Source organism: Hibiscus syriacus, unplaced genomic scaffold (genome assembly GCF_006381635.1).
Source record: "Hibiscus syriacus cultivar Baekdansim isolate YM2019G1 unplaced genomic scaffold, ASM638163v2 tig00109987_pilon, whole genome shotgun sequence".
Lineage (NCBI taxonomy): Eukaryota > Viridiplantae > Streptophyta > Magnoliopsida > Malvales > Malvaceae > Hibiscus > Hibiscus syriacus.
In genome coordinates this window covers 1,007,846-1,032,705 of record NW_024062550.1, presented here as the reverse complement: position 1 = coordinate 1,032,705, position 24,860 = coordinate 1,007,846, and the positions used below count along the sequence as shown (strand labels likewise).

At 35.0% G+C, this 24,860-nt stretch overlaps 4 protein-coding genes and 1 pseudogene across 6 annotated transcripts in view; 1 reads left to right on the top strand and 4 right to left on the bottom strand.

The window, feature by feature from the left end:
• The window catches only part of LOC120211887 (TOM1-like protein 9), a 37,859-nt gene extending 22,953 nt beyond the window's left edge, over positions 1–14,906 (top strand). Inside the window, exons 12-13 of the mRNA XM_039210355.1 lie at positions 12,771–12,775; positions 14,896–14,906. The gene's annotated coding sequence lies outside the window, so the exon portion shown is untranslated. The remainder of the gene's footprint in view (positions 1–12,770; positions 12,776–14,895) is intronic.
• Positions 792–4,130, bottom strand: LOC120211969 (L-gulonolactone oxidase 3-like). Its single transcript, XM_039210427.1, has 3 exons — positions 3,477–4,130; positions 2,613–2,868; positions 792–1,615 (listed from the first exon to the last, which is right to left on the bottom strand). Exons 1-3 carry the CDS (start codon positions 4,128–4,130, stop codon positions 792–794), a joined length of 1,734 nt encoding a protein of 577 aa, XP_039066358.1.
• LOC120211888 (ultraviolet-B receptor UVR8-like) lies at positions 9,964–12,223 on the bottom strand. 3 transcript variants are annotated; one of them, XM_039210356.1, is made up of 5 exons: positions 12,072–12,223; positions 11,783–11,941; positions 11,598–11,633; positions 11,343–11,479; positions 9,964–11,267 (listed from the first exon to the last, which is right to left on the bottom strand). In XM_039210356.1, exons 1-5 carry the CDS (start codon positions 12,166–12,168, stop codon positions 9,981–9,983), a joined length of 1,716 nt encoding a protein of 571 aa, XP_039066287.1. In that variant the 5' UTR covers positions 12,169–12,223; the 3' UTR covers positions 9,964–9,980. The 3 variants fall into 3 exon arrangements, with proteins under 3 accessions (XP_039066287.1, XP_039066288.1, XP_039066289.1); XM_039210357.1 differs by lacking the exon at positions 11,343–11,479 and having other exon boundaries at positions 11,572–11,633; XM_039210358.1 differs by lacking the exon at positions 12,072–12,223 and having other exon boundaries at positions 11,343–11,486; positions 11,603–11,633; positions 11,783–11,885.
• A 1,368-nt stretch (positions 14,907–16,274) lies between the features above and the next one.
• Positions 16,275–20,509, bottom strand: LOC120211884. The gene is made up of 10 exons (XM_039210352.1): positions 20,349–20,509; positions 20,004–20,071; positions 19,840–19,917; positions 19,352–19,464; positions 19,176–19,241; positions 18,639–18,740; positions 18,005–18,527; positions 17,503–17,708; positions 17,225–17,388; positions 16,275–16,748 (listed from the first exon to the last, which is right to left on the bottom strand). Exons 1-10 carry the CDS (start codon positions 20,465–20,467, stop codon positions 16,613–16,615), a joined length of 1,575 nt encoding a protein of 524 aa, XP_039066283.1. The 5' UTR covers positions 20,468–20,509; the 3' UTR covers positions 16,275–16,612.
• A 2,094-nt stretch (positions 20,510–22,603) lies between these two features.
• On the bottom strand, positions 22,604–24,421 carry LOC120211968 (annotated as a pseudogene).
• Between the last annotated feature and the right edge of the window lie 439 nt (positions 24,422–24,860).

Genomic DNA, 24,860 nt, shown 5'->3' with positions numbered 1-24,860 from the left:
AGCTTTGTTTTGGTATGAAAATTCAGGTTGATTACTCCTTCCGTTCCATTAAAGTTGTCTGTTTTTTTTTTTGAAATATTTTAAGTTTTGATCATAATTAGGGGTGCTTATCGAGAGAGTCGATCGCGAGTTGAACAGTGCTTGATTCGTGCTCGTTAAAAAAATGTGTTGCTCGACTCGACTCGTTGCTCGTTAAACTCGTTAAAATTTTGATCGACTCATGCTCGTTAAAAAAATTGTTGTTCGACTTGTGCTCGTTAAGTTTGTTGTTCGTTAAGCTCACTAAAATTTTTATCTTATTTTTTAACTATATGTAAAATTTACTAATACTATAAATTAATAGATTAGTCATTTATCATTTTTCATTATCTATTAATAAATTATTAATTTTTGAATGAAATAATTTTTTAAAATAACTACTAAAAATTATATAAAAAATTAACAAGCTATTCGTGAACTTATCAAGTCGAGTTGGACTTTGCTCGACTCAGCTCCTTAAGGTCTCGAGTTGAGTCAACTCTAGTCAAGCTTTTATCAAATTTCGATAGAGTCGAATTCTAGCTGCTCACTTGATGATCAACTCACTAAGCACCCCTAATCATAATTATTTTAAACCGAGTTGACGTTACTAAGATTTTACAAATTGCACTATTAGAATCAAATGTCCATAGCAACAATATTTGTTTTTCCTTTAAGAAATGCTTATTGTTGTCTCTCTTTGCAATTAGCCAATTACTAAATAATTTATTTGAAAATAAAAATAAAAATCAGAGGACCAATTTGCAAAAGATTCAGAGATTGGAGGTTGAGGATGGTGAATATCTGCAAACTCTAGCTTCATTATAAACAAGTCCTGGTTTGCAAAAGTATCCTTTACTTGGACTGCAATGTCCATCTTCCGAACAAACGCAAAGCCCTTCCATAGCACATCCATCGCTTCTTACACTTCCTTTTCCGAACAATATCTCGTCCGACCAGTCGCTGGACAACATGTTTTCGTGGTCCAATTGCTTTTTTGCCGCGACGAATTTGTCGAAATTCGGGTACTTGGTCCGAACATTCGTAAACGCCAGGTTCCTGTTCTTACCCCAATGCGGTCGTGCCCCATACTTGAAGAACGCCATTTGCTCGATTTCTTCCATGATATCTTCGTTTAGTCTCGGTGTCGAGGCGTCGTCGGCTCGATAATAGTTGAAATCGATCACAACGGAGTCCTCGGGTTGGCCTAGATACGCATCGGAAGCCTTTATGTATCGGACCATGATGCCAGTGTAGTGATCGATGCCGCAGAAGTTCTCCGGTTTGATGTCACGGAGTTTTTTGACGTCTTTGATGAAGTCTCCGAACTTCGGGACGTCGAATATCGCCGTCGACTCGTAGAAGAAGAGGCCTTTGATTCTGGGGTCCCAAGCACAGGAGGTGTCGAGCCTTGTCGTAGGTGAATATAGACATGAACCGGATGTCTGCATCTTGCCTTGGCGGCCGACGACCGGATAGCCGGTGAAGATCAGGCCGTTGTTCTTCAATCCGTTGGCGATCAGTTTCTTGTACGATAATGTAGTGGCCGCCAACGTGCAATGTCCGGCGACGCTCTTTGTGCTCTCGAATAATTTTTCTGCAAAATTTCTCATATTTCAAAGATCAAAATTTCTCATATATATTCTTTAATATTAATAAATTGTTTTTTACTTAATGTCAAAATTAACCATAAACGTTTATTAGAATGGTACCATCAACTAGTTGGTCTAGTGGGATGAGGCATTAGATCCTCTAAGTAAGGTCAGGAGTTCGAATATTAGTGTTTACGAATGGAGCAAACTGGGTTGGGAGGGTCGCATTCGCCTCTGCAGTATCCGATCTAGATTAGTCAATAAATATATCGAATACTAGTGATTAATTCAAAAAAAAAAGAATGATCATTTTGATCGATATGCTTTTTTTTGGAATATTCCGGCCCTAACGTCTCGTTTAGGGCAAAAATGTTCCTAATGTTTGACTAAATAGTCAATTTGACCTTAATTTTAGAATATTTTAATTCTCAAACGTTTTATTTTAGGATAAAAAAGCTTTATGTTAGAGCATTAAACGTTTGATGACTAATTGTTTTCATTCATGAACGGACTATTTTGTCTCAAAATAAAATATTTGAGGTCAGAATACTCAAAAACTATATATTAAAATGATCATTTTAATAAACGTTGATGTTTATTTATTGATATTATACCTAAAATTCTTTAGTATTAACCTCTCAAACAAAGATGTCCAATTAAATATTAATTATTTTATTTAAGAGTTAATTGTATTATATGTCCATAAATTATAATCTTCATTTTAAATTGATCTTTAAACTTTTAAAAATTCCAATTTTATCCCTAAGTTATGTATTTCATTCTAAATTAGTCCTTAAACTTTTGAACATTTTAATTTCATCCCTAAACTATGACTCTCATTCTAAATTGGTCCCAAAACTTTTAAATCTTCCAATTCCAACCTCACATTCATCCAAATATGTAATCAATTTTGACTATAGTTTAACCTAGATTTTATTTTATTTTCAAACATATAATCTATATCTATATTAAAAAGAAATGACTACCAAGTGGAGCTTATACCTGATGTTCTAACAGATTGAGAGACGAGAATTTCATTGGATTGAAAGCCAATAAAATCATTAACCCCATCACCGGGGGTGTTAATGGACACTCTATCATCGTATCTGTACACCGCCGTATGTTTCGAGGGATACCATGTGATATCTCCGAACTCGTGTTTCTTCCCGTGTTCCACGAACTTGTCTTCCATCGAATCATCATTCGTGAAATTATACGTAACGCTTCTCTTGAATCCTGGTTCCAGTGAAAATTTCACCTGCATGTATTGTTAATTTTTAAAATAAATTTTTAAAAATTTTATTTATTTCGATCCGAAAATTTTACGATATGGTTCAACTCATAAATTTTGCAAGAAAGCTATTTAATCAAGGGCGTAAAATTAAAATTACCCCCAACATTTATCAAAATGGTCATTTTGGCCTCTATTAATTTTTTTTTGCGAATTATTTTGGTCACAATGTTTTATTTTGGAATAAAAAAGTCCCTTTATAATTGAAAATCATTAATTAATCACGATTGACATTTCAAAATATAATTTTTTTATCATAAAATGAAATATTAAAGATTTTTATTTCTTAAAATGAAACGTTAAACATCAAAATATTAAAAATAAATAAATGTTCAAATAATTATTTTAATAAACATTATGCCTTTATTAAATATGTACAGCTTATGTTTCCTTTGCCGCAAGGTTTCCTAATATTTTATGCCCATGAAACAAATATGAGCATAACATGATCCAGACATGTAATTAATTTGTACTTACGCTATTGTCGTTTCCTATGGTTTAATTATAAAAAAAGGTCTAAACTATTTCTGAAATTTCAAATTAGTCCAAAAACTTCATTAAGAGAAATAATTTACCTTGGAGATGACACCCAGAACTCCCAGTGAAACTTTAGCTGCATTAAGGAGTTCATCTTGAGGACCAATTTGGATCACTTTGGCGTACCCTTCCGATTCATTTGCAGGAATAATCATGTTAATTCCGATGACATGATCGTGAACGGCTCCTCCTTTGCCCCACCACGAACTTCCGTGAGCCCCGGTGGTTATCATCCCCGCCACGCTGACTCCCTCCCAATACGGAGCCGCAACGAGACTCAACCCGAACTTTTCAACCTGATCGATCAGATCACGTAACGCCACCCCCGCATCGGCCGTCACCGTCGAATTCGAATCGATTCGAATGACGGAATTGTATTTCGCCGTGCTTATCAACAACGAGTCGCTCGACGAAGGGCATACTAGTTTCGGAATCGAGTGCGAAAACTTGCTGACCACTTTCAGTTTGAGCTTGTTTTCAGTGGCATACGCGACGGACGAATGAAGCTCTTCTTCGGTCGTCGGGTACTTCACGGTTTTGACGTGACAATCCTTTCGATCCCCCCACGGACCGTAGGAGTTGGAGACAGTGCACACGGTTCTGTTGCATTGGACCGGGTCTGGTGGTGGGATGGCACGGACCGCGACGGTCCTAGACCATAGAAGCAGAAGCAGCCACAGAGAACAATACATTGATTGCATGTTTTTTTGGACAATTCAAACACTGTTTGTAGATCTGAGGTTTGGGGCGTGAAGAGTATTTATTTGGTGAAATGTCTTAATATGGGATCTTTTTATAGAAAGCAGTGATGAGAAGAATTTAAAAAGGAAATATATTTTTATATTCTAAAAAAAAAGATTACATGCATTGTACACCAAGATAGAAATTTGGTTAAAAAATATCCTTAATTTTAAAATAAGTACCTAAACTATATTGTTTTTTCAATAGGTGTTTGTTTTTTTAATCGTCCAGGTGTTTAACATTACAAACGTTACTATTTTAGGTGTCTGAGACGTAACGCTCGTTAAAAAATTCCGTTAAGTGACACGAGTCACACTCTGGTAATTTTAAATTTTTTAAAAAAAATATTATATTTATAAAAAACATATTTTTCTAAAATTATATAAAAAAACTCAAATCCCTAACCTTAACCCTAACCCTAATCTCTCTTGATGGCCATGGTTGCTATTGCCAACGTTGCCCTTTCCATTTCCCTGGTCGGTCATCGTGCACAACGTTGGATCACCTGAGTCGCGAATTTGGGAGTTTGAATTTGTCGAAGACGTTGTTTTGGGTCACTATTTTGTCGCTTCCTTCGTTGGAGATGTGACTTTTATGGTCAGTTTTGGCTTGTCGTAGGGTGGAGGTCCATTTGACGTCAAACGACGATGATCAACTTGTGTTTAGGGATTGAAATTGAAGTTTCAAAGTTTTGAGGGTTTTTTAAGTTTTTTTAAATTTTTGGGGTCTTTTTTTTTAAAATATATATATAATTTTTTTTTAATTTTAAATAAAATTTTAAAAATTACCAAAACATAACATGTATCACTTAATGATGGAATCTAACGGTCGTTACAGCCCGGACACCTAAAATGATAATGTTTGACATATGGGTGATTAAAAAAAAGTTTAGGCACCTATAGAGAAAATTAGTATAACTTGGGCAATTATTTTATAATTAAGCCGAAAAATAATATGGTATAATTAAGCCAAACACAGCGTCTTGAGTTTTTAAAAATTAAATTAATATAATTATTATTTGATACGCCAGTGATAGAGTTATTTTTTAATTTATTTAATTTATGAATTATTAGTTGAAATTCTGTAAACTGTTTTATCCATTATGCATTTTTAATTAATATTTAAATAATTAATTAATAATATATGACGCTAAATTAAAGTTGAAATAATTGTCTTTAGTTTTTAATATATTTCATTTTGGATCAGAGTTTCAAATCGCGATCGTATTTTCGGTCATTTCGGATTTACCGTGATTGCGATCGTCGCGGGCGCTATTACGGATTTAACGGATAACTCAGACGGCGGCGAAACCGTTATTTTACCGACTCTATCACATTTCCGGACCACGATTTAAAACCCTATTTTAGATAACAACTATTAAAAGTGGTGTAAAAAAGCTACAGTCTCACGTACTAATCCAACTCTTTCATTACCGCCAGTAATCTGAGATGAACCAATCCAATAATTAAATGCTTAAGTTGTTTTGTAGGTACCACTTCGATGGGACTACTCGACCATTTTTGAGGGTTGGTACCTTAAGGTATCAATCCCAGAACGACGAAAGCAGAGCTTTTGCTTCATGTACTCGGTTGAGAATCCTGCATTTAGGAAGAAACTGTAGCCATTAGAAACACTGTAGGACGGACCTAGATTTACAGGAGTTGGGGCTCAAATTCTTGGTGCTTATGACAAGTATATTTGCCAATCACTGAGGAATCTCGAGACTTTTGGGGAAGTATGTCTTCTTCTATGTTAGTTTTAGTTCACGGAATATAAGATTATCAGTGGGAATAAAAGATTATAAGGAAATAGGATTACTAGGAATGTTGTATTTTGTGTTTGGTTAATTTAACAGGAATGTAAGATTACCATGTTTGGTTAAAGGAATAAAAGATTATTTGAATGTATATTTTACCAAATTGTCCTTATTATATATTTGTTTTTTTAACAAGTTGGAAAATATTTATATATTTTCTTTAAAAAAAATTAAATTCATAAAATTTATATAATTTTTTTACAAAATTAAAAATATAAAAAGGTTTAATGAAAGGGTAAAATTTTATTTTAACCCCTAAATTTCATATAAAATTTTAATTATAGATTTTTTTTATAAATCTAAAATAGTTTAAGGATAAATTTGTAATTTAACTTTCGTAGAATTTTTATTATTCAATGACAGAATAAGGATATTTTTTAAAGAAAAAAAATTTAAGGGCATTTTAGTCCAAAACGCCGGTAATCCAACAATACCTAAGAAAAGGGAGGTAATGACATTCCCGGTAATATACCTCAAAAAATCCACTATCGGTAATGTAAGATTACCGAGAATGACATTCCCGGCCAACCAAATGGGAAATGTAGATTCTATTCCCATGAGAATCTCAGATTCCCCCAACCAAACACACCCTAGAATTTAGTAGTGGAAGTATGAAACTGCCGTCTGTTAGGAATACATGGTCACTTATTCTGTATAGTTGCTGCACCTTGTTGATTTCAGTGTAAAAGAGCATATATGCTGATATTCTAACTTGTTTTACCATGGAAATTTAACTTGATGTTGATCCATTTCAACCTCTTAATTTTGTTGCACTGTGATGTTTCATCCATTTTTTGCACCATAGCAACCTAATAACATGATATGGGGTGCTTAGGGCACAACATTGCGCGCTCCCACGGTAGAGGCCGGTCTTGCTCCTGCTTGTAAGGACACTTGTTCCGGTGATCTAACATTGAAGATCTGGGAGAAAAATGCTGGTGGCAGTAAGGGAAAGGTACGTTATCAGTACCTTGCCGAAAGTTATAAACCTATTTGCATCAGTTCTTGCTGACCAATGATCAGAAGAGTTTTACATCTTAATCCTACCGATATATCATGCTTCCCTGGAGGCTTGTACTCGCTGCAGGTGCATGTTTCCGATATGCAGCCAATCTTGGATGTTAAAAGTGACATGGCAGCACTAGAAGCAGGAGGAGGGCCATGGTTTAACACTTGGAAAGGCAAGACCACAACACCAGAGGTCATTGAAAATGCTCTCCAGGTCCCTGTTGATATGGGTCCGGCTCCATTTTTAAAACCCCCCGGACTATAACCGGATAAAGATCACGGTGGCATAGGTACGGAGCACACTTCTAAATGTTTATAGTTAAACGAATCCGATGTCGTTGGCGATGATCCATTGCCGTAAAATCATGTGTTGATAAAATGCAATGCCATTTTAAAGCATAAAATCACAATTTGTATATGGTAAAGGGTTCTACTATACAAGTTCTTGAGTAGTTTTTCATTTATAGGTCAATGCTCTGATATAGTTCGGTCGGGTGTAAGGTTGTAAACAAGCCGAGTTGAGTTTGAGTATTACTAAATTTGACTCAACTCGATATAGTTAAACGATATCGTAAGTGACGATCCATTGCCGTAAAATCATGTGTTGATAAAATGCAATGCCATTTTAAAGCATAAAATCACAGTTTGTATATGGTAAAGGGGTTCTACTATACAAGTTCTTGAGTAGTTTTTCATTTATAGATCAATGTTCTGATATAGTTCGGTCGGATGTATGGTTGTAAACGAGTCGAATTGAGTTCAAGTATTGCTGAGCTTGATTCAACTCGAAAAGTTCAAGGCTAAGTTCGACTCGACTATACTCGAAAGCTCGTGAGCTTAAAATTGTCAAGTTTGACTAGAACTCAAAATAAAAAAATTGAAGCTCGAACTTAAAACTTTCTCAAACTTAGTTCGATTAAAACTCAAACTAAAGTACATTAAAACTTTATATTGTATTTTTTTAAAAAATAGCATATAAATGTTAACATCATTAATAATTTATAAAAATAAAAAATAATATAGTTTGCTTTTCGAATCGGGTATCAAGTAGCTTGTTTCAACTCGTTGAGAATTCGAGTCAAATCGAACTCAAATATCTTGTGATCTATCTCTTCTCATTTACAACCCTAATTGAATGACAATATAGTTTCGACAAACCCGCTAACCAAATAATTATAATAATTAATATTCAATCAGTGTGAGATTTTACTTTACATTACTAACATTTTTAAGACCGGATGTTTATTCATCATCGACCGGGCTTCACCTGGTCTATTTTTTCTGTTGTTTTCATCACTAAACACAAACATAAAGATATGTTGTCACAGTAAATGTAGATGGTGAAGTTTTTATATGAAATATTATTATGATTCCGACAATAAAAATATGTTTATTATTTAATATATTGGAAAACACTGTTTGGTTCCTGGGAAAGACGCAAGAAAATCTTGGCTTCATTACGTTTCAGTCAAGAATCGACATGATTGGCAAATCTTCAGCCTGTCAGCATCAAATAGTCAAAAATTAAATTATGCAAATTGCTAGAAAATAAGATATTATGTAAGTATTTGTTCAAATATATCTTTTAATTTTTTAACACATGACGCTCATATCCCTGACATTTATGGTGTTCGAATTCGGATCTTCCAGGTATAATAACAATTCTTTTACCATGGAGACCACTTAGTTCGTACTCCATGATACATTATGAATAAGAGGTGAATGGTCATTTTTTATTTAATTATTGTATCTGATCGGATGATACATTAAGAATACAATAAGAAGTCGATATTCTCTTTCCATTGATAACATAAATTATATAAAATTTGTGTATGAATGGTGGTCGACGATGGTAAGCAGTAATCGATAGCAAAAGTTTTGAATGAAAATCTAATGTTGAGAGTTTTTAAGTTTTTTTAAGAATATAAAAAATGAATTAAATAAAAATTCGGAAATCAAATTAGAAATTAACCAGAGCTAATAATCAATGACCATATTTTTAAAATAATAATAATAATAATCCATTATCAAATTATAATAAATTGATAAATTAAGTGATCAAAATATAAAAAATTTATTTGAAATTGTTTCTAGTCGAATTGAGTATATAAAATTCGAATAAATTATAAATTTCATCATCCAATGTACTTCCCACTCTTATTATGGTCATGAAAGTTTAAGCATTTTCAGTTCACTAATTAAAGTTTCGATTTACTCCTATGTTGATCACTCGGGTGTTAGTCATGTGTGCCGATGAAGACTGTTTTTGTTGACATGAAATTCATGTGTCATTCACGTAATTTCTTTATTGTAATCTTCTTCTTCAAAAGATGAAAGTTTTACAATTTCATGTGTTACGCCGGTGCTGCAATTACCATTCTATAGCGTCTTTTCTGACCACTGAAGATATCGATGAACTTGCCTTATTGTTTCCTATCACTCTATCAATTTAAATTTTAGCTAAATCACTTTATAACTCATTAAACTCAACCTTAAACACAAAATTCGTGAAACCTAAAACCACTTTTATAAAACCTATCTTATCAACATGGAATCAAGATATATAGCTCGTTTGCTCCTTCACCTCCCCACCGTTATGATTTAAAAGAAAATGCTTTATCATTGAGAAATCAAAGGAAAATCGGAAATAAAAATTTTGAGTCTTTTTTTTTAAATGTTCAATTATAACATTGTTAAGTATTTCATGACAGAGTATAAGCAAAGCCATATATCAATCTTATTACTACTATATCAAAGGCATTCAACCATGAATAAACATTCCCAGAACCTTTACAATAACGAATGATGTCGTGTACTAATATGTCTAAGAACAGTACAAGTGTGATTTATGACCGGAAATAAACATGGTAAGTATAATTCATGACCACTGTATCTATTATCCTTCTTAGCAGAAATGAGCAAGTAATGTGTATCTGTAATAGGGGAAGCATATCACGGTAAAAACGATGTTACCATACTATTTTCCTTGCGTTGAAGAAGGAAGATACTCCTTTATTATCTCCTGGATCCTTTTCTTCATCATCTTATCCTTTACACCCGCGAGCATGTTTTGATAGAACATTTCCAGCCTAACAAGCTTGCTACGATCTGCTGACTCCAACATTCTTTCCCATTCCCCTGCAATATCAAAAGTGCCAGAGCTCTGCAATGAATTCGGGATATCTTCCTCTTCGAAAGGCTTACCAAAGATTGAACCGTGAAGTATGCTTGCATAACGTTCCATGGTGGAAAGTTTTGATTGTAGGAGTTTCATCTCTTCCATGGCCATAGATAACTTCTTCTCCATCTCTGAGTCTCCATCAGAACCCTTCTTATCAACAGTTTTATCTGGCTGGTTCAGCTCTTCTTGTTTGAATTCCTCGTTCAGTGGGGGCCATAGCACAACTGATGGGGCGAAGCAGTCAACGGTTTTGCCATTTCCAAGAACTCCACTCCTTCCCCTGCCCCAGGACCATAACTTGTATCCATCATGTGCAACAAGAACAGTATGTGCAGCTCCACAAGATACTTGGACCGGATCATTAAATTTAGGTCCATGTACTCCATCATCCGATATCCGCAGGGGAGAAATCGCATCTCCTGAATCTGTTCCTGTAAAACTAGGATCGGGGCATAGCCCTAGACCCTTTTCCATTCCCCATGACCACACATCTCCGGCTGATGAAACAACACTAGTGTGGAACAATCCGCAGTCAACAGAAACAAGATATATGGGCTGTGGTAACTCTTTCACAGGTTCAGGAACCAAGGCAGTTTGGGTGGTTCCATGCCCAAGTTGCCCCCTGTCGCCAAGGCCAAACGTCCAACACATACTCTCAACTGTGTCACTTGGTCTCTTTTTGCGAGTAAGCAAAGCTGTGTGGAAGGCACCACATGCTACCTCGTAAACTGTCCATTGAAAGTCCTGGTTAAATGTTCCAATCATTTCAGGCCGGACCCTGTCCTCTGTATCTCCTAAGCCTAACTGACCGCGGCTATTGCCACCCCAAGTGTAGCATACGAGATCATCACCTTCATGCTTTTCTCCAGCACTGACTAAGGCTACAACATGCTCGTTTCCGCACGCAACATTGACAACAGTATAGCCGTGGAAATCCCAAACAGGAATCGGAGTAAAACAACTCACAAATGTCAAGCTTCCATTCTCATTGCTATTCTCCTGTGGACAATTGCCCCACATCCAAAGGGCTCCAAGATTATCTACAGCAAGCGACATCATCCCCCCAGCTTTCACTGCACAAATCTATGGTAGAAAAAGCGATGAGAAGAACGTAAAACATATCATTTGAAATCCGGCAACAATTAACTCGTGTCATACCTTCAACGATGTTTTACTCTTCCTCTCTGAGTCCAACTCTAAATTGGCTTTTGATTGACCAGGGGAGCCCAATTCGAGGAACCGCTCCATCAATTGAGGTGCCAAAGAAGTCTCCCCGTGCATACCAAGTTGGCCATCCATATGGCAGTCAAGGTGTACACCAAAATACATACATAACGAAAGCACATAAAGTAGATGATACTGGTGCAGCTTCAAAAACAAATCTTACCACAAATTCCACTGTAAAAAGGATACATGTATTATAACCCCATGACCAAACTGATCCATCATCTGCAATCCATAGGAGTCGAGGAAATAAAATTTAGATCAACTACTAACAATGGGCATTCAACGTGGCATTTTAACAAACATCAAAAAGACTATTCCAACAAAAGAGCAAGCCTAAATCATTTCGCATAAAACCCAAGAATATAATGAACCTGCAAGAGCAAGATTGTGATAAGCGCCAGCAGCGACAGCCATGAACTTAAGCTCCGAGTCCTGGAACTTGACCCGTACCGGGAAAAGTTCGTCGGATTCTGACCCAGTCCCAAGCCGTCCAAACATTCCTCTGCCCCATGAATACACGTACCCATCCCCTGCGATTTTCCATCCATTGCAAAATACATTATCAAAATCACCCCCATTTAAAAAAAATCCTATCACTATATACAGATCAGAGAAGAAGAAATTGAACTAATAAACGAAAGCTTTTTGCTTTTTGTTTACCAGAGAGAGCTAAAGTATGAGCTTCACCGGCGGCAACTGCAATAACTTTGCGCGGCATGCTGCCGGAATCGGAGACAGACCCGGCATCGGATTCCATTATTTCCGGCGAATATAGAGCTCAATTTTTATGTAGTCGACGGAGCTAATAAAACATATGAAACTGATAAAAAAATGGCGCTGGTTGAGCATGAAATAGAGCGCTTCATTGATGTCTGAAAATGCTTGAATTGTAATTATCTTGAAGCTTTGGGGATACTTTTGGAAGTCCATATTATTTAGTTATATGAGGGTCATTGGTCCCTTTACTATACTCAAATATTTAATTTAGTCCTATACTTTAATTTTATATTATTTAATCACTAAAATTTTTGCAATATCATTAATTAATCTAAATAATTAACAAAATCAACTATATTCTCTAGAAGATTGATTTTTTTTAATTTAGACGAGTCAAATCAAAAAAATTAAATGATCGATTAGGGTCGAGAGGAGTTAGGGTTTATGGTGAAATATCATACTCGACTCGAAAGTAATTATATAAGTGACCTTTATATATTTACGTATAATTGCTACAATACCCTTTATCTATATTTTTCAGTTAGATCTTCAATTTACTTAATAAAATGAGACATTACATGTATATTTAAGTTGGGTGTGGGTTTTACCTTAAAAATGTGTTGGGTTTCGGATAGGGTGAAGTTTTTGTAAAATCGAGTCGAGTTGCGCGACGGAAGAAAGTTGAATTTGGGTGAACTAAACATCCGACTTAACTTGACCTGTGACATTTCTTATTGAAATAAATATTTCGAGAAAAAAATTGCATTAACAATTTAACCAAAATAATTCAAGATATTATTATTCTAACTAACTAACTAATATTACAGAAAAACAGAAGGATCAATAACACTAAATAAAAAGTATAAAGATTAAATCTCTAGTTTGAACATAATAAATGGACCAAAACGGCAATTTAACCTTTCTAAACTCCAAAACAAAAACTGTCATAGTCGAATGTAAATTTTCAACATGCATTTATCAAAAGAACAAAGGTTATCTTAATATGTGACCAAAATGGATTGAAATTTGACCAACTTCCGAATAAAATAAAGTAAAAGTTTATATGTTTTAAGTTAAATTACGTATTTAGTATCTAAACTATCAGTTTTAGTCTTTTTTAGTACTTAAACTTTTGTTTTTCTTAAACTCATACCTAACGTTTTTAGTTTTTAGTTTATTTCAGTATCCTCCATTAAAAACTTTACGTGTTTAGTATATAAACTATTAGTTTTTGGTCCTTTTTAATATCTAAACTTTCAATTTTTTAAAAAAATTTAACGTTAAGTTTTTAATAGGTATGAAAACAAACCAAAACTGATAATTTAGATATGGTTTTAATTTTTTTAAAAATTTAAGTACGAAAACAGACCAAAACTGATAATTTAGATATTAAACTCGTAATAATCACATATTTTACTTTTGACTTTTGAGATAATATTTTTATAGAATGAATGGGATTTTGTCTTTTTAATTATTAATGGAATTTAACTTATTAATAACGTATATACACGTTAAAAATTTCGATATTTAAATTCAATACTTTTATGGGGATTTATATTTCTTTTTATTAGTGAAATCACTTGATAAATTATATTTTTTTTAAATCTCAATTAACGACATACAACAATTTTTATTGGATAAATTACGTACTTAGTACCTAAACTATTAGTTTTATCCGTTTTAATACTTAAACTTTTAATTTCTTTTAAAAACCATACATAAAGTTTAGTTTTCGTTACATTATAGTATCTTGCCTTTAAAAACTTTAGTTTGTGTTTCATTTGTCTACTCCCATTCAAAATTTAACGTTAAGTTTTGAAGAAAAAATGAAAGTCTAGGTATTAAAACGGACCAAAAATGATAGTTTAGGTACTAAACGCATTAAGTTTTTAATGGCGGGTAGTAAAATGAAATGAAAATTAAACGTTAGGCATGGTTTTGGAAAAAAAATAAAAGTTTAGATACTAAAATAGACCAAAACTGATAGCTTAAGTACTAAATGTGTAGTTTACCCTTTTTAAAATACGTTTGTAAAATGAAAAGTCCACAATTATTGTATAAAATAATTATCTCGGATTAAGATGGCGTTGATGATAAGTTATATGATTTGTCAAAGAATATATAATCTTATCGTAAAGAGTTGTAATATCTAAGGTTGTTATTTGTGAGAAACATCTGTCTTGTAATAGATTGTGGTATTATTAATTAATTAATTAATTAATTAATAGAACAATGCCTATCCTTAACCATGTTATTAATTTAAATATGGTCTAATTTAATTTATCATAAAAATTAACAATTTGAATTCGTTTTATCTCGATCCCGGCACGAATTAAGTTAACTCAGCGATTAAGGGAATCGTTGTTATTTATAGAGGTCTCGTGTTCAAGCACCAGAGACTGCAGGGTATTTGAGTCTTCATTATCAATTGATTGAGAGTCTTTAAAATATATACTTCCACCTGTAAGCCCCTTAGATTAATAAACAAATTAATTTGGTATCCAATTTATTGATTGATTAGTTTAAATCGGATTTTGTAAAGGTTCATTATGAGGTGATCGTCCCAACTCAGTTTGTTTTATTCGAAATCATCTAGATTCAAGCCTATGAAATTATTTTAGTGAATATTGGGTCGGATTTTAACCTAGCCAATTAAATTTTTGGATATCAAATGTTTTTTTAATGAAACGAATATCAAATTTATTTCAGGGTGTTAAGAAAAGGTGAATTGAAAAATTTAGGGTCCAACAGTTGTCGACAACAATAGTTGATGGTGGCCGACAATGAGCGACTATAATGTTGATCGAAGACGATGGTTAGAAATTTTAGTTGAATTTAAAGATTAAATTGATATTTTGTCTAAAGTTCGAGAATTAGATTGATATTTTATTTAAAACTTAAGAGTTAAATTAAAAATATTTTTTAGTAATGTGTCACATCATCAAATGAACTATATTTTAACGTTTAAATAATTAAATTATTATAAATTTATAATATAAATAACTAAAACGTTATTTTTTAAAAATCGATTATAAGAAATAAATAAAAATGAAACAAACATAACCATTTTGTGTACTTTTACCCCCCAAAAACTTTAGACTCTCTCCCCGTAGAAACGCGGAGAACATATTTCGTTTCTTACAGCACAGCAGTCCGGGTTTCAAATCAAGGTTTAAAAATGTGATTTCGTTCGTGAAATAGCGGTTTCGTCGTCGTCCGAATTACATGCTACACCCACAATAGCGTATGCGAAGGCCACAATTACGATAAATCCAAAATGAACGAAAACGCGACCGCGATTTGAACACAGCAGCCAATCCGCCGGTCGTTCCCACGTTGCCCTCATGCCTACCACCGGGATGCTTTCGTTAAAAAAATTTTGCTGGTATCAATTTCAATCATCGTTTTCATTATTAATCCTCATTATACGGATTGGAGTAATATTAATCAAGAACACTCTTTCCTACCATTTTTCATTTAATCTTCAGGGTCGTGCAATCTTTGCAAGTGGAAGCCCATTTGACCCCTTGAATACAATGGTAAAGTCATCGTGCCCGGCCAGGTAAGTACCGTCCGTCCCTTGAGCGTTTTCGGAGCTCGAAAATGCAGTTTCTTTAAACCCAAAGTTCGTAAATCTAACATCTCTGCATGTTTGCAAATCTAGGCAAACAATGCTTACATTTTCCCCGGATTCGGTTTGGGGTTGATAACATCCGGTGCGAACCGTGTACATGACGACATGCTTTTGGCAGCTTGTAAGTGCATCGACCCATCTTTGGTTATTTTTCTAGCCATGCAAATGGACTTAACTGGTTTTTCCCCCCTACTGCAACAGCAGAAGCTTTGGCCTCACAAGTGACAGAGGAACAATTTGAGAAGGGATTAATTTACCTACCGTTCTCCAATATCAGAAGTTCTTTGTTATTTTCTTGTATCCTGGGCTCATTGCATAGTTATTAATAGGGTCTATTTGATTTTTTCTTTCTTTTCTCTTCCTATGGAAGCTGTTAGAATACTCTCTTTTATATTTGAAATGAAAAGCAACAATAATGTTCAGCCGTTTAACTCACTGTTGGGAGTGATTATTTGATCGAGTCGAGTAGAAAAATTGTCACGCCCAAGTCATAAGCATTCTGAATATCGAGCTTCGAAAATTCTCTCATTTCTGCATTTCCAAACTGACCATAACAAAGCAATGAATAAAGTACCCCGAACCTGTGATCCAGCAAGCTCGGGCGATTTACAATGATCTCTTAACCATAAAGCCGTGATGATCAACCCGCAACTCTATCCAAATCTATCTCACAAAGGGGCAGTGTCTAAAGAATACACCAGTTTGGATAACAACCAGCAAGGCAAGGCTACATTCCATACAAGATATAGCTCCCTAATTATATTATTATATACACAACATAGGCTCTTACAGTCCATGGTTACCAATTAGTTGGCGAAAATTTTACTACGTACTCGTGAACATATGGATTTTATCGCATTTCATTCGTAACTGAACAACCCCTTATACCCCAAAACGATTTAGGCTTCAACTTCTTGTTTGTTGCGGTGAAAAGCCACCCCATTTGGGTTTCACATGTCATGCAGTTTATTATTGTCCATGCATACCTGTGGGGCATGGCAATTGAGTTATAATTATGATTATAAACAGAACAATACAAATATAATGTTATGAAACACATTCTTCATATTAATTGCAAAACACGGCTATTCAGTAAATTATGGTTAAACAATGGAAATCATGAAAACCGAACAAGATCATATCACCTTGTTCTTGACAACTATATCAATATGGCATGTTTCCAGCCCTATCGTCTTTAAAACAACTGTTTACCGGTCATTACTGGTTACTAACTGAAGCTATTCTACGGAATTGATTTCCCAGCTAGAATTTAAACATAAGTTGGGTTATCCCGTAAGGAGACGTGCTCTCATGAAAATAACATTGACAATCTCAAAGTTCATGTTGACCCCAGACAAATATGATAATCCAATATGTGATGGGAAGACCTCAACTACCCTGTTATTTAGCATAACATGATTGGGTTCATGTTAACCTTTGAGAAAAGAGTGTAATAACATACCCAGGAAACCAGCTGTACTCTTTATGCGGTCGGCCTCTGAGAGCTAAACCCTTTGCTTTTCGAAAAGTCATTACCTCATGCACATAGCCATATGAGTTGACATAAGCACCCAGAGGACCATCAGCAGACATCACCAACATATCACTGCGCCTAGCAATAACAGTCTAAAGAAAGAAACTGGTAAAAACATAGCCAATAGCACTGCATACTGTACATTAATGAAGGAGAAAGATGCAACCATATGACTGAGGGTATACACACACAAGAGAGAGGAATACCTTACAGATCTTGCAACAAACACAGTCGAGTCTTTCAAGTAACTCAATTTCTCGGCGCAATCTATGTGAAATGCCATCAATTTCCAGAAGCTCCTGCCTTGTAGGGTCAGAGATGGGAATTTTACTTGCAATATAAAAAGATAAAAGATCAGGCTTATTCACAAAACCATCCATGCTTGGCGTCCCAACTACTTGTTTCCACATATCTGCAAAATTAGCAAATATAAAACATTTATCATTGTTGATACATGTGAACTAGACCAGACCAAGAAGAAACAACTAACTCAAAAAACTCTAATTACAAAAACACAAAGTGCGATAGAGACATAGAGATATAACAAATCAACACTCCCAACAAATGACCAAAGAAGTTGCCTTAAAATAAATTCTAAAACTCAGCCCTGAACCAGGAATCACTGGCAGAAAAATCTTTAAAGCATGAAAACTGAATGACGATGTGGCAAATGAGCAAAGGAAGACAACCAAAATCAAATTGAGATACCTGCTGCCTTCTGAGCAAGACAAAATGAGTCATACATATGATATACCCAAATGGGCCAGAATGCTCTTGACACTGTACTTGAAAGATGAGACCTTGGTCCTGCCACTTTATGAGTCATGGATTTGGTCCCAATTCCCAAGTCAGAATTTCTAACTTGTTTTGTATGGCCAGAAGTTGATGCACGTATGGAGGAAGGGTCATTTGTACATGGACTTCCTAATTGGCTGTCTGAAAATTTACCGTCATCACCACTACTTGTTGACTCATCCGTCCCATCAGACTCATAGCCGGCACCAATTGCAGCTTGATGAATTCTCCGTTCTGTTTGAGAAAGTTCATTCTCAAAGCTTTCCTCAGAATTTGCTTCTGAATCATTTTCATCATTCCTTCGTCCATGTGATAGAGCATGTAAAGATAGCATATGCTGGTTTCGCAGGTTACTCAATGGCACCAACTTTGCACATGCATCGCGAGGAGTTCTAAATGGCACATCTTCTTCAATAATTTGAACCTCGCCACAAGGCTAAAGAGAATGATAATTTATAAGCAAATCAACATTCTATCACACAGGTACTCCAACAAAAAAGATATTTGCGAATATTTTTTTTAAGAAAAAAGAACATTTTTTTCTTACCGCCCCTTCAGCATCAACCCAACAGCGTCTTAAGCGAAACCGCTGCCGGCCACGAGTAACTACATTAATACTACCATCCTCTACGGGACGATATTGACGAATCTGCAAAAATTAAAACATTTAGTTAAAAATACAATAAGCCAAGCTTAAAATAATTATGAATTCAGAGTGGACAAAGTGCTCAGAAGATTAGGTACGACATGACAAACAGAAATAACCTAAACACTAAACTTTCTCAAGTCCAGTAAATAGGCTTATCCACAAGTCAGTTTGACAGCGGATGTGCATTTGTAACAGCATTTTTTCTCACCTATTTATTTCCACCTATACCTAAACATGTTCACTGCATTTGTTAAAATCTTGAATAACCTTTATCTTCATATATGCAACTGATGTTTTTGAAAATAGGGCGGTTTCTTCAAAGATTTAACAACTCTTACACAATGCTGTAAGCTGCTAGAGGTAAAATGTCATACTATGCAAAATAAATGCCTTTCAACCAGAAAATAAACGAACAGGAGGTTTCAGCATATATACCTCTGCAGTTGTCCCTATTTTTGCTTGCCTTACTGGTCCATCCACAGGGTCTCTGTAAACACGAACCTGGGCAAAGGATCAGATCTAGTTTCATTATCCAAGAATAAAGATAAAAAGGAGAGAAATTGCATATGGAGAAAAGTAATACATAGAAGACATGATGAGGAGTCACCTACCACACCCATGGTGTAAGGAGCATCAACCTGGGTCATTGCTCTGTTAATCACAGCTACAAAGTTGGGTTCAATAACTCTAAGGGGAAGTGTGGCCTCTGGGAACAGGACTACCCCTGGTAAAAATTTAAGTCATTTAATATGTTAATACAAAATATAAAGATTATTAATAGAAGTAAGAAAACATCCAGACTAATATGAAACCATGAGATTTAAAAACTGGTCTTTCGAAACTGATTACAAAGCTCAAAAGCTATAATAAATGGATTAGACTTGTGTAAAGCGTTTAGGAAGCCACTCTATCCAGTGGCACACAGGTCAAAGTTCGATAAATAAGTTGAATATCTAATGCTCCTAAAGTTCTCTGATCTTACCGATCAATAACAACACTAGACCTTAATCAATCAATATCCTTCAAAACACCACAATGTATGAACATATATAATCATGAAATCTGAAACAAAAAATAAACAGCGTACGAGTATAAATACCTTCAAGATAGTATAATGGGAGGTTCACTATAGCACCACCTTCCCAAAATGAAGATCTGTGATGCGTATCATCGACATCTGTCATATGAATTTTGAGGAAGCAAGTCTCAAACCGTTCAGATAACCAAAAAGATTGTGTCGGTAAATACAGATTATATGATTACCGCCGAGATATGAATGTAAGGAAGTCAATTGGGTATTGAAGGTGAAGTCGTCTGTCGAAGCATAGCCTCTACAATATGAACAACAAAGTTACAAGCCGTTAACGAATCATAGCAATCGAAAACTGAAATATCAATATAAATTATATCTTTCACAAAAAAAATAACAAAAACAGGAGTCTCCGAATAGTTCAATCTCTTAATGAATTTAAAATTTTCCTAAACCCTCAGTTCAAACCAAATTTAGGAACTCCAGGATGAACGACAATAAATTATGAATGCAATGAGTGAAGAAACGAATCAAATTGGGGAAATGAAAGGAAATTTGAAAACGATTAGGGTAAATACGTGGCATCGGGATCATCGTCGGACGATTCGAGAAGACTATCGACTTCTTCGACCTGCAACTCTTCGTGATCGAGCTCTAGAATGTGTTGGATCTGTCGCCTCTCAATTTCGTCATCCATTTCCTTCTTTCGAGTGTTTCGGGTTTGCCTTTCCCCTTTTTAGGGTTAGTGATATAGGAATTACTATCGATATCTATTTATCGGGTAAACTACAGAATTAGTCATCAACTTATTATTGTTTTTATATTTTAGTCAACGAACTATTTACTTACTGGGAAAATTACACCATTAGTCACAAACTTATTATCTTTTTATATTTTAGTTACCAAACTATTTTTTGTGTGTGTGGAAGTGTCGCTAATGGTATATTTTTTTCTTATTTTGATCCTTAGTCATTAAAAAATAACCACGAGACTGATGTATATTTTTTTTGGTATAATAATAAGATTAACCCTAAACGTTTGCATAAATGATCACTTTGTCTCTTATCATTTTTTAACATTTTCGGTCTAAACGTTTCATTTTAGAGTAAAATGTCCTCTGGGTCCTCTGGTTGGATGAAAATTGACAATTGACTAAGTATCAATGTTTCAATGGACGTGATAAGTTTATTTGTCTTCAAACAAGTTCATCCGATAGGTGGTTTCATCCACGAATGCTCCTCGACGTCCTTTCCATGAATTTGACTCGGGCTTAACTCGATGCGGCCATAGCTTTTGCCGAGCTGTAGCTGCGATGAAGGATGAAATCAGCCGACATTATAAGGTCATTGAAGATCAACTCATTCCTTTTATTCCGTACCCGCTAAATGATCGACGCAAACATAGATGACTACGTTGGCTCCCCATTTCTACAAGGTTTCTTCAATACCAGATTGTTCTCAATCCACGTTTGAGGTCACTATTAAAGTTATACGGTTCACATTTACAATGTTAAATTATCAATTTCTCTCCTAGCGTATTTTCGTATTAATTTAACCTTTAAAATTGTTTAATTTAATCAATATTTACCTTTGTCCGTCTTGACTAACAAAACTGTTAGTTTCTGATGACGTGGACACCAGGTATTTCCACGTGAGATATCTTTGATGATGTATAAACTAGTTGACATGGTAAAAAAAAAACAAAATAACACGGGCTAAAAAAACAAAACCCTAAGGTGGCATTTGGTTCGTTGGAATGTTTATGAGGGAATTGTAATCTGTTGGAATTGGAATCCAATTCCATATTCTGTTTGGTTCGCAGACATGTCAGATGAATTTGATTTCAGTAATGTAAAATGACAGAATTACCCTTCTTGTTTTTTTACTTTATTTTAGTTTATTTTACAACTTACATGTAGTAATATATTATAAAAATTAAAAAATATTAAATTTTCATTTTATTGATTGATTATTCATTTCAATAAATTATAAAAATCATGCTAATAAACATTATAAGTTAAAATCATCGCAATCAAAATATGTTAATAAGTTACTAAAAGATAGAGCAATATTTCGATACATTCCAATCAGAGTATGTTAATTAGTTACCAAAAAATATACCAAAAACTATTTTTATTCAATATATGAATTAGAAACTCGACCCGACACGACTCAAAATAATAAAAAATTATTTTTATTCCATAAAAACATTGACTTAATTGAAAAAAATTATATATAGAGGGGTATTATTGTAATTATTCCTAAATATACAAGGTAAAATTATATTATTTTTTTCGGGTCGGTCCGGTTTTATTCACCCTAAACCCAAACCCGACCCGACCTGACCCTAATATCACACTTAAAAAAAACCCGAACCGACTCGACCCGAATATCACACTTTAAAAACCCAACCCGACCCGAACAAAATAAAGTTTCATCCGACCCGACCCGAATATATGAGTTAGAAATCCGACCCGACCCGACCCGAAATAATAAAAAATTATTTTTATTTAATAAAAACAGTGACTTAATCCGACCCGACCCGAATTATATATATTTTTGGGTAGGTCCGGTTTTTTCACCCTAAACCCGAACCCAACCCAACCCGAATATATGAATTAGAAACTCGACCCGACCCGAAATAATAAAAAACACTGAGAGAACAAATTCCCAAAATCACGATTGAATGAAAACTTCAGAATGTATCTTCAACCCAAAAAACAGAATTGAATAATCTCCCAAAATCGTACAAGTACCCTAAAATCGAGAGAGAATAAGTAGGTTCGTGAATAATCGAGAGAAGGTTTGTGGGTTGTGTTAGAGCAACCCAGAATCTATCTTGTCATGGTCCCCATGCTTGAACAGCATAAAGAGATCATAATTTCCATAAAACAAAACAACAGTTCTTCTAAAGAGACATGCCTCATCAGTGGCTTCTGCAAAGTATCTGACCTAGCACCATCCTGCGAACTTACAATCTTTCCGACTGAGATACTCGCCTTGCAATTCAGGTTCTGCACATTGGTACTCGAAACAAATACACTTTCAGCAAGTTCTACGGCTGCCGCTTGAGCACATGCTTTGACCACCTCTTGATCAACCTCAACACAAACCCCTTTCCAGTTCAAAATTCTCCTAGAAGATCCAATTTCTGGATCATTGACCAAAGCTGATGCAAAATCTGCAATTTTCTCTTGATCCAATCCAGCTTTACATGTTCCCCTCATTTCAGAATTATGAACTTCAAATGAAGAAAGCAACTCCTGCCTAGCTGGTTCTCTCATCTGCTCAGCTGATTCTACATTTCTAACCACAAATGAATTGCCTGCAGATTTGGTATCAGCATCCCCAGTTTCTGGCCGCTGTACTTTAACTGCTTGAACGTTACTAATATGAGATGTTCCACTAGACCTGCTTGTAATAATATCTGGAGAGACCGACTTCATTCTCGGGGGACTAATCGAGGCTCGCTTCTCAGGCTTGCTCAAATTTTCGTCAACTGACGCATCAGCTTATTTTCTCTTAATTTGTCTTTCTGCAGAGCCTGAGCGAGACCTCGTGGCTTCTTCGCAAGTTTTTCCAGTATGCTGGCTTGGATGCCTCAATGATCGAGACCGCCTATATCCATCAGGGAAAGCAAAGGCAGGGAGCTGCCTCCTACGAACATGAGAAACATAAATATCCATTCCTGGTTTCCGGTACACGTACATGCTTATCTCTTGTCTGAACTCATCAACTGTTCCACGAATGTCAAATTGTTGACCTTCTAGACCACTCGCTCCCTCTTTCCTCTGCAAGCCCATGAAGAAAACACAATGTGGGATTTGATTGGATGTATCGACATACTCATTTGGGTGAGGGTGACACTGCAACATTCCATTTGTGTCCCGCTCTATCTGCATTGTGAAAAGGAAACATCATCTTCAAAGTCATATTAATGATTAAATAATGCAAGCAGCTCACAGCTCAGTAGAGTAAATGGACAAGTTAATGTTCCACCTTCAAGGTAAGCCGTCTAAGTCGCGACTCCACCCAGCCTTTCCATGACAACAAATCATCAGCATCTGCAGAAAGTATGTCAACTTGTAGATAGTTTTTGTACGCCTCAAAAAAAAAGATGGGGGTCAAACAAAGCACTCCATTGAGCTTTGTTTAGCTCAACCTCCTACAAGAATAAAATGACCAAGTCAACAATATATGTCATCTACAGTTCAAACTACAATATAGGCAGCTGGAACATAAAAAAAGAGCCAAGTGCTCTCACCTCACATGCTCTATTACCAAATCGGAACTGTTCCATCATAACACGAAGTGTGCTTGAAGAGACATTGTAACTGGAATTCATGCAAGGGTATGCAGGAGTTATTATAGGCATTTGATGGCAGCGGTCCCGAGGATTCTTGCGAGGATCCCAGATGGGAAAGCCAAGTTCATCCTCTTCTAGGGTTTGGCCACCTCCATTGAGTATATACTCTAAAAAACCGAGATACCAGCACACTAGGTACCGCATTGGGATAAAGTTGGCACAAGTTTAAGGATTTGATCAGCAACCCTACACCATTAAGACTCCGAACAGTTTGCTCATCAACATTGTGCAGCACAGATTGGCGTGAAATGTCAATGTCCTGTTGAGTAAGTATCATAGGAACCATATATTACGCAGCAAATTTCACATGATGAAAATTCTACACTTGCCAATCCCAACTCCTTGTCAACTTCATTTTGTGAACAAACAAAATCATCCAAATATGCTGTTTCTTTTTAGATTCTATGCCAGAAGTTGATTTGCTTTAAGAAGAATGATAAGATGATTTGGTTAAAAGAATACCATATAAAATTTAACGTTAAGCTTTGGAAAAAAAATGAAAGATTAAATCGATGGTTTAGGTACTAAACGTGTTAATATTTTTATTGACGGGTACTAAAATGAAATAAAACTAAACATTAGGTATAAACTTAATTTTTTTTTTCTTTTTCCCAAATTAAGTTATAAATTAGGAAACGAATTATATCATTAAAGAGATATAAAACAAGTGATATTATTTTAAAGGGTAAAGTACACAAATGGTCCCCCAACTATAGGGAATTGCT

Coding starts and splice junctions, on each gene's coding strand:
- LOC120211969 (XM_039210427.1), bottom strand. CDS start 4,130: ATGTATTGTTCTCTGTGGCTGCTTCTGCTTCTATGGTCTAGGACCGTC. Junction 2,869..3,476: donor TTCTGGGTGTCATCTCCAAG/GTAAATTATTTC, acceptor CAATACATGCAG/GTGAAATTTTCACTGGAACC. Junction 1,616..2,612: donor TCAATCTGTTAGAACATCAG/GTATAAGCTCCA, acceptor GAAATTTTGCAG/AAAAATTATTCGAGAGCACA.
- LOC120211884 (XM_039210352.1), bottom strand. CDS start 20,467: ATGGATGACGAAATTGAGAGGCGACAGATCCAACACATTCTAGAGCTC. Junction 20,072..20,348: donor GACGATGATCCCGATGCCAC/GTATTTACCCTA, acceptor TTCATATTGTAG/AGGCTATGCTTCGACAGACG. Junction 17,389..17,502: donor TTTGTTGCAAGATCTGTAAG/GTATTCCTCTCT, acceptor TTCTTTCTTTAG/ACTGTTATTGCTAGGCGCAG.
- LOC120211888 (XM_039210356.1), bottom strand. CDS start 12,168: ATGGAATCCGATGCCGGGTCTGTCTCCGATTCCGGCAGCATGCCGCGC. Junction 11,942..12,071: donor TCATACTTTAGCTCTCTCTG/GTAAACAAAAAG, acceptor GGAAAATCGCAG/GGGATGGGTACGTGTATTCA. Junction 11,268..11,342: donor AGAGTAAAACATCGTTGAAG/GTATGACACGAG, acceptor TTTCTACCATAG/ATTTGTGCAGTGAAAGCTGG.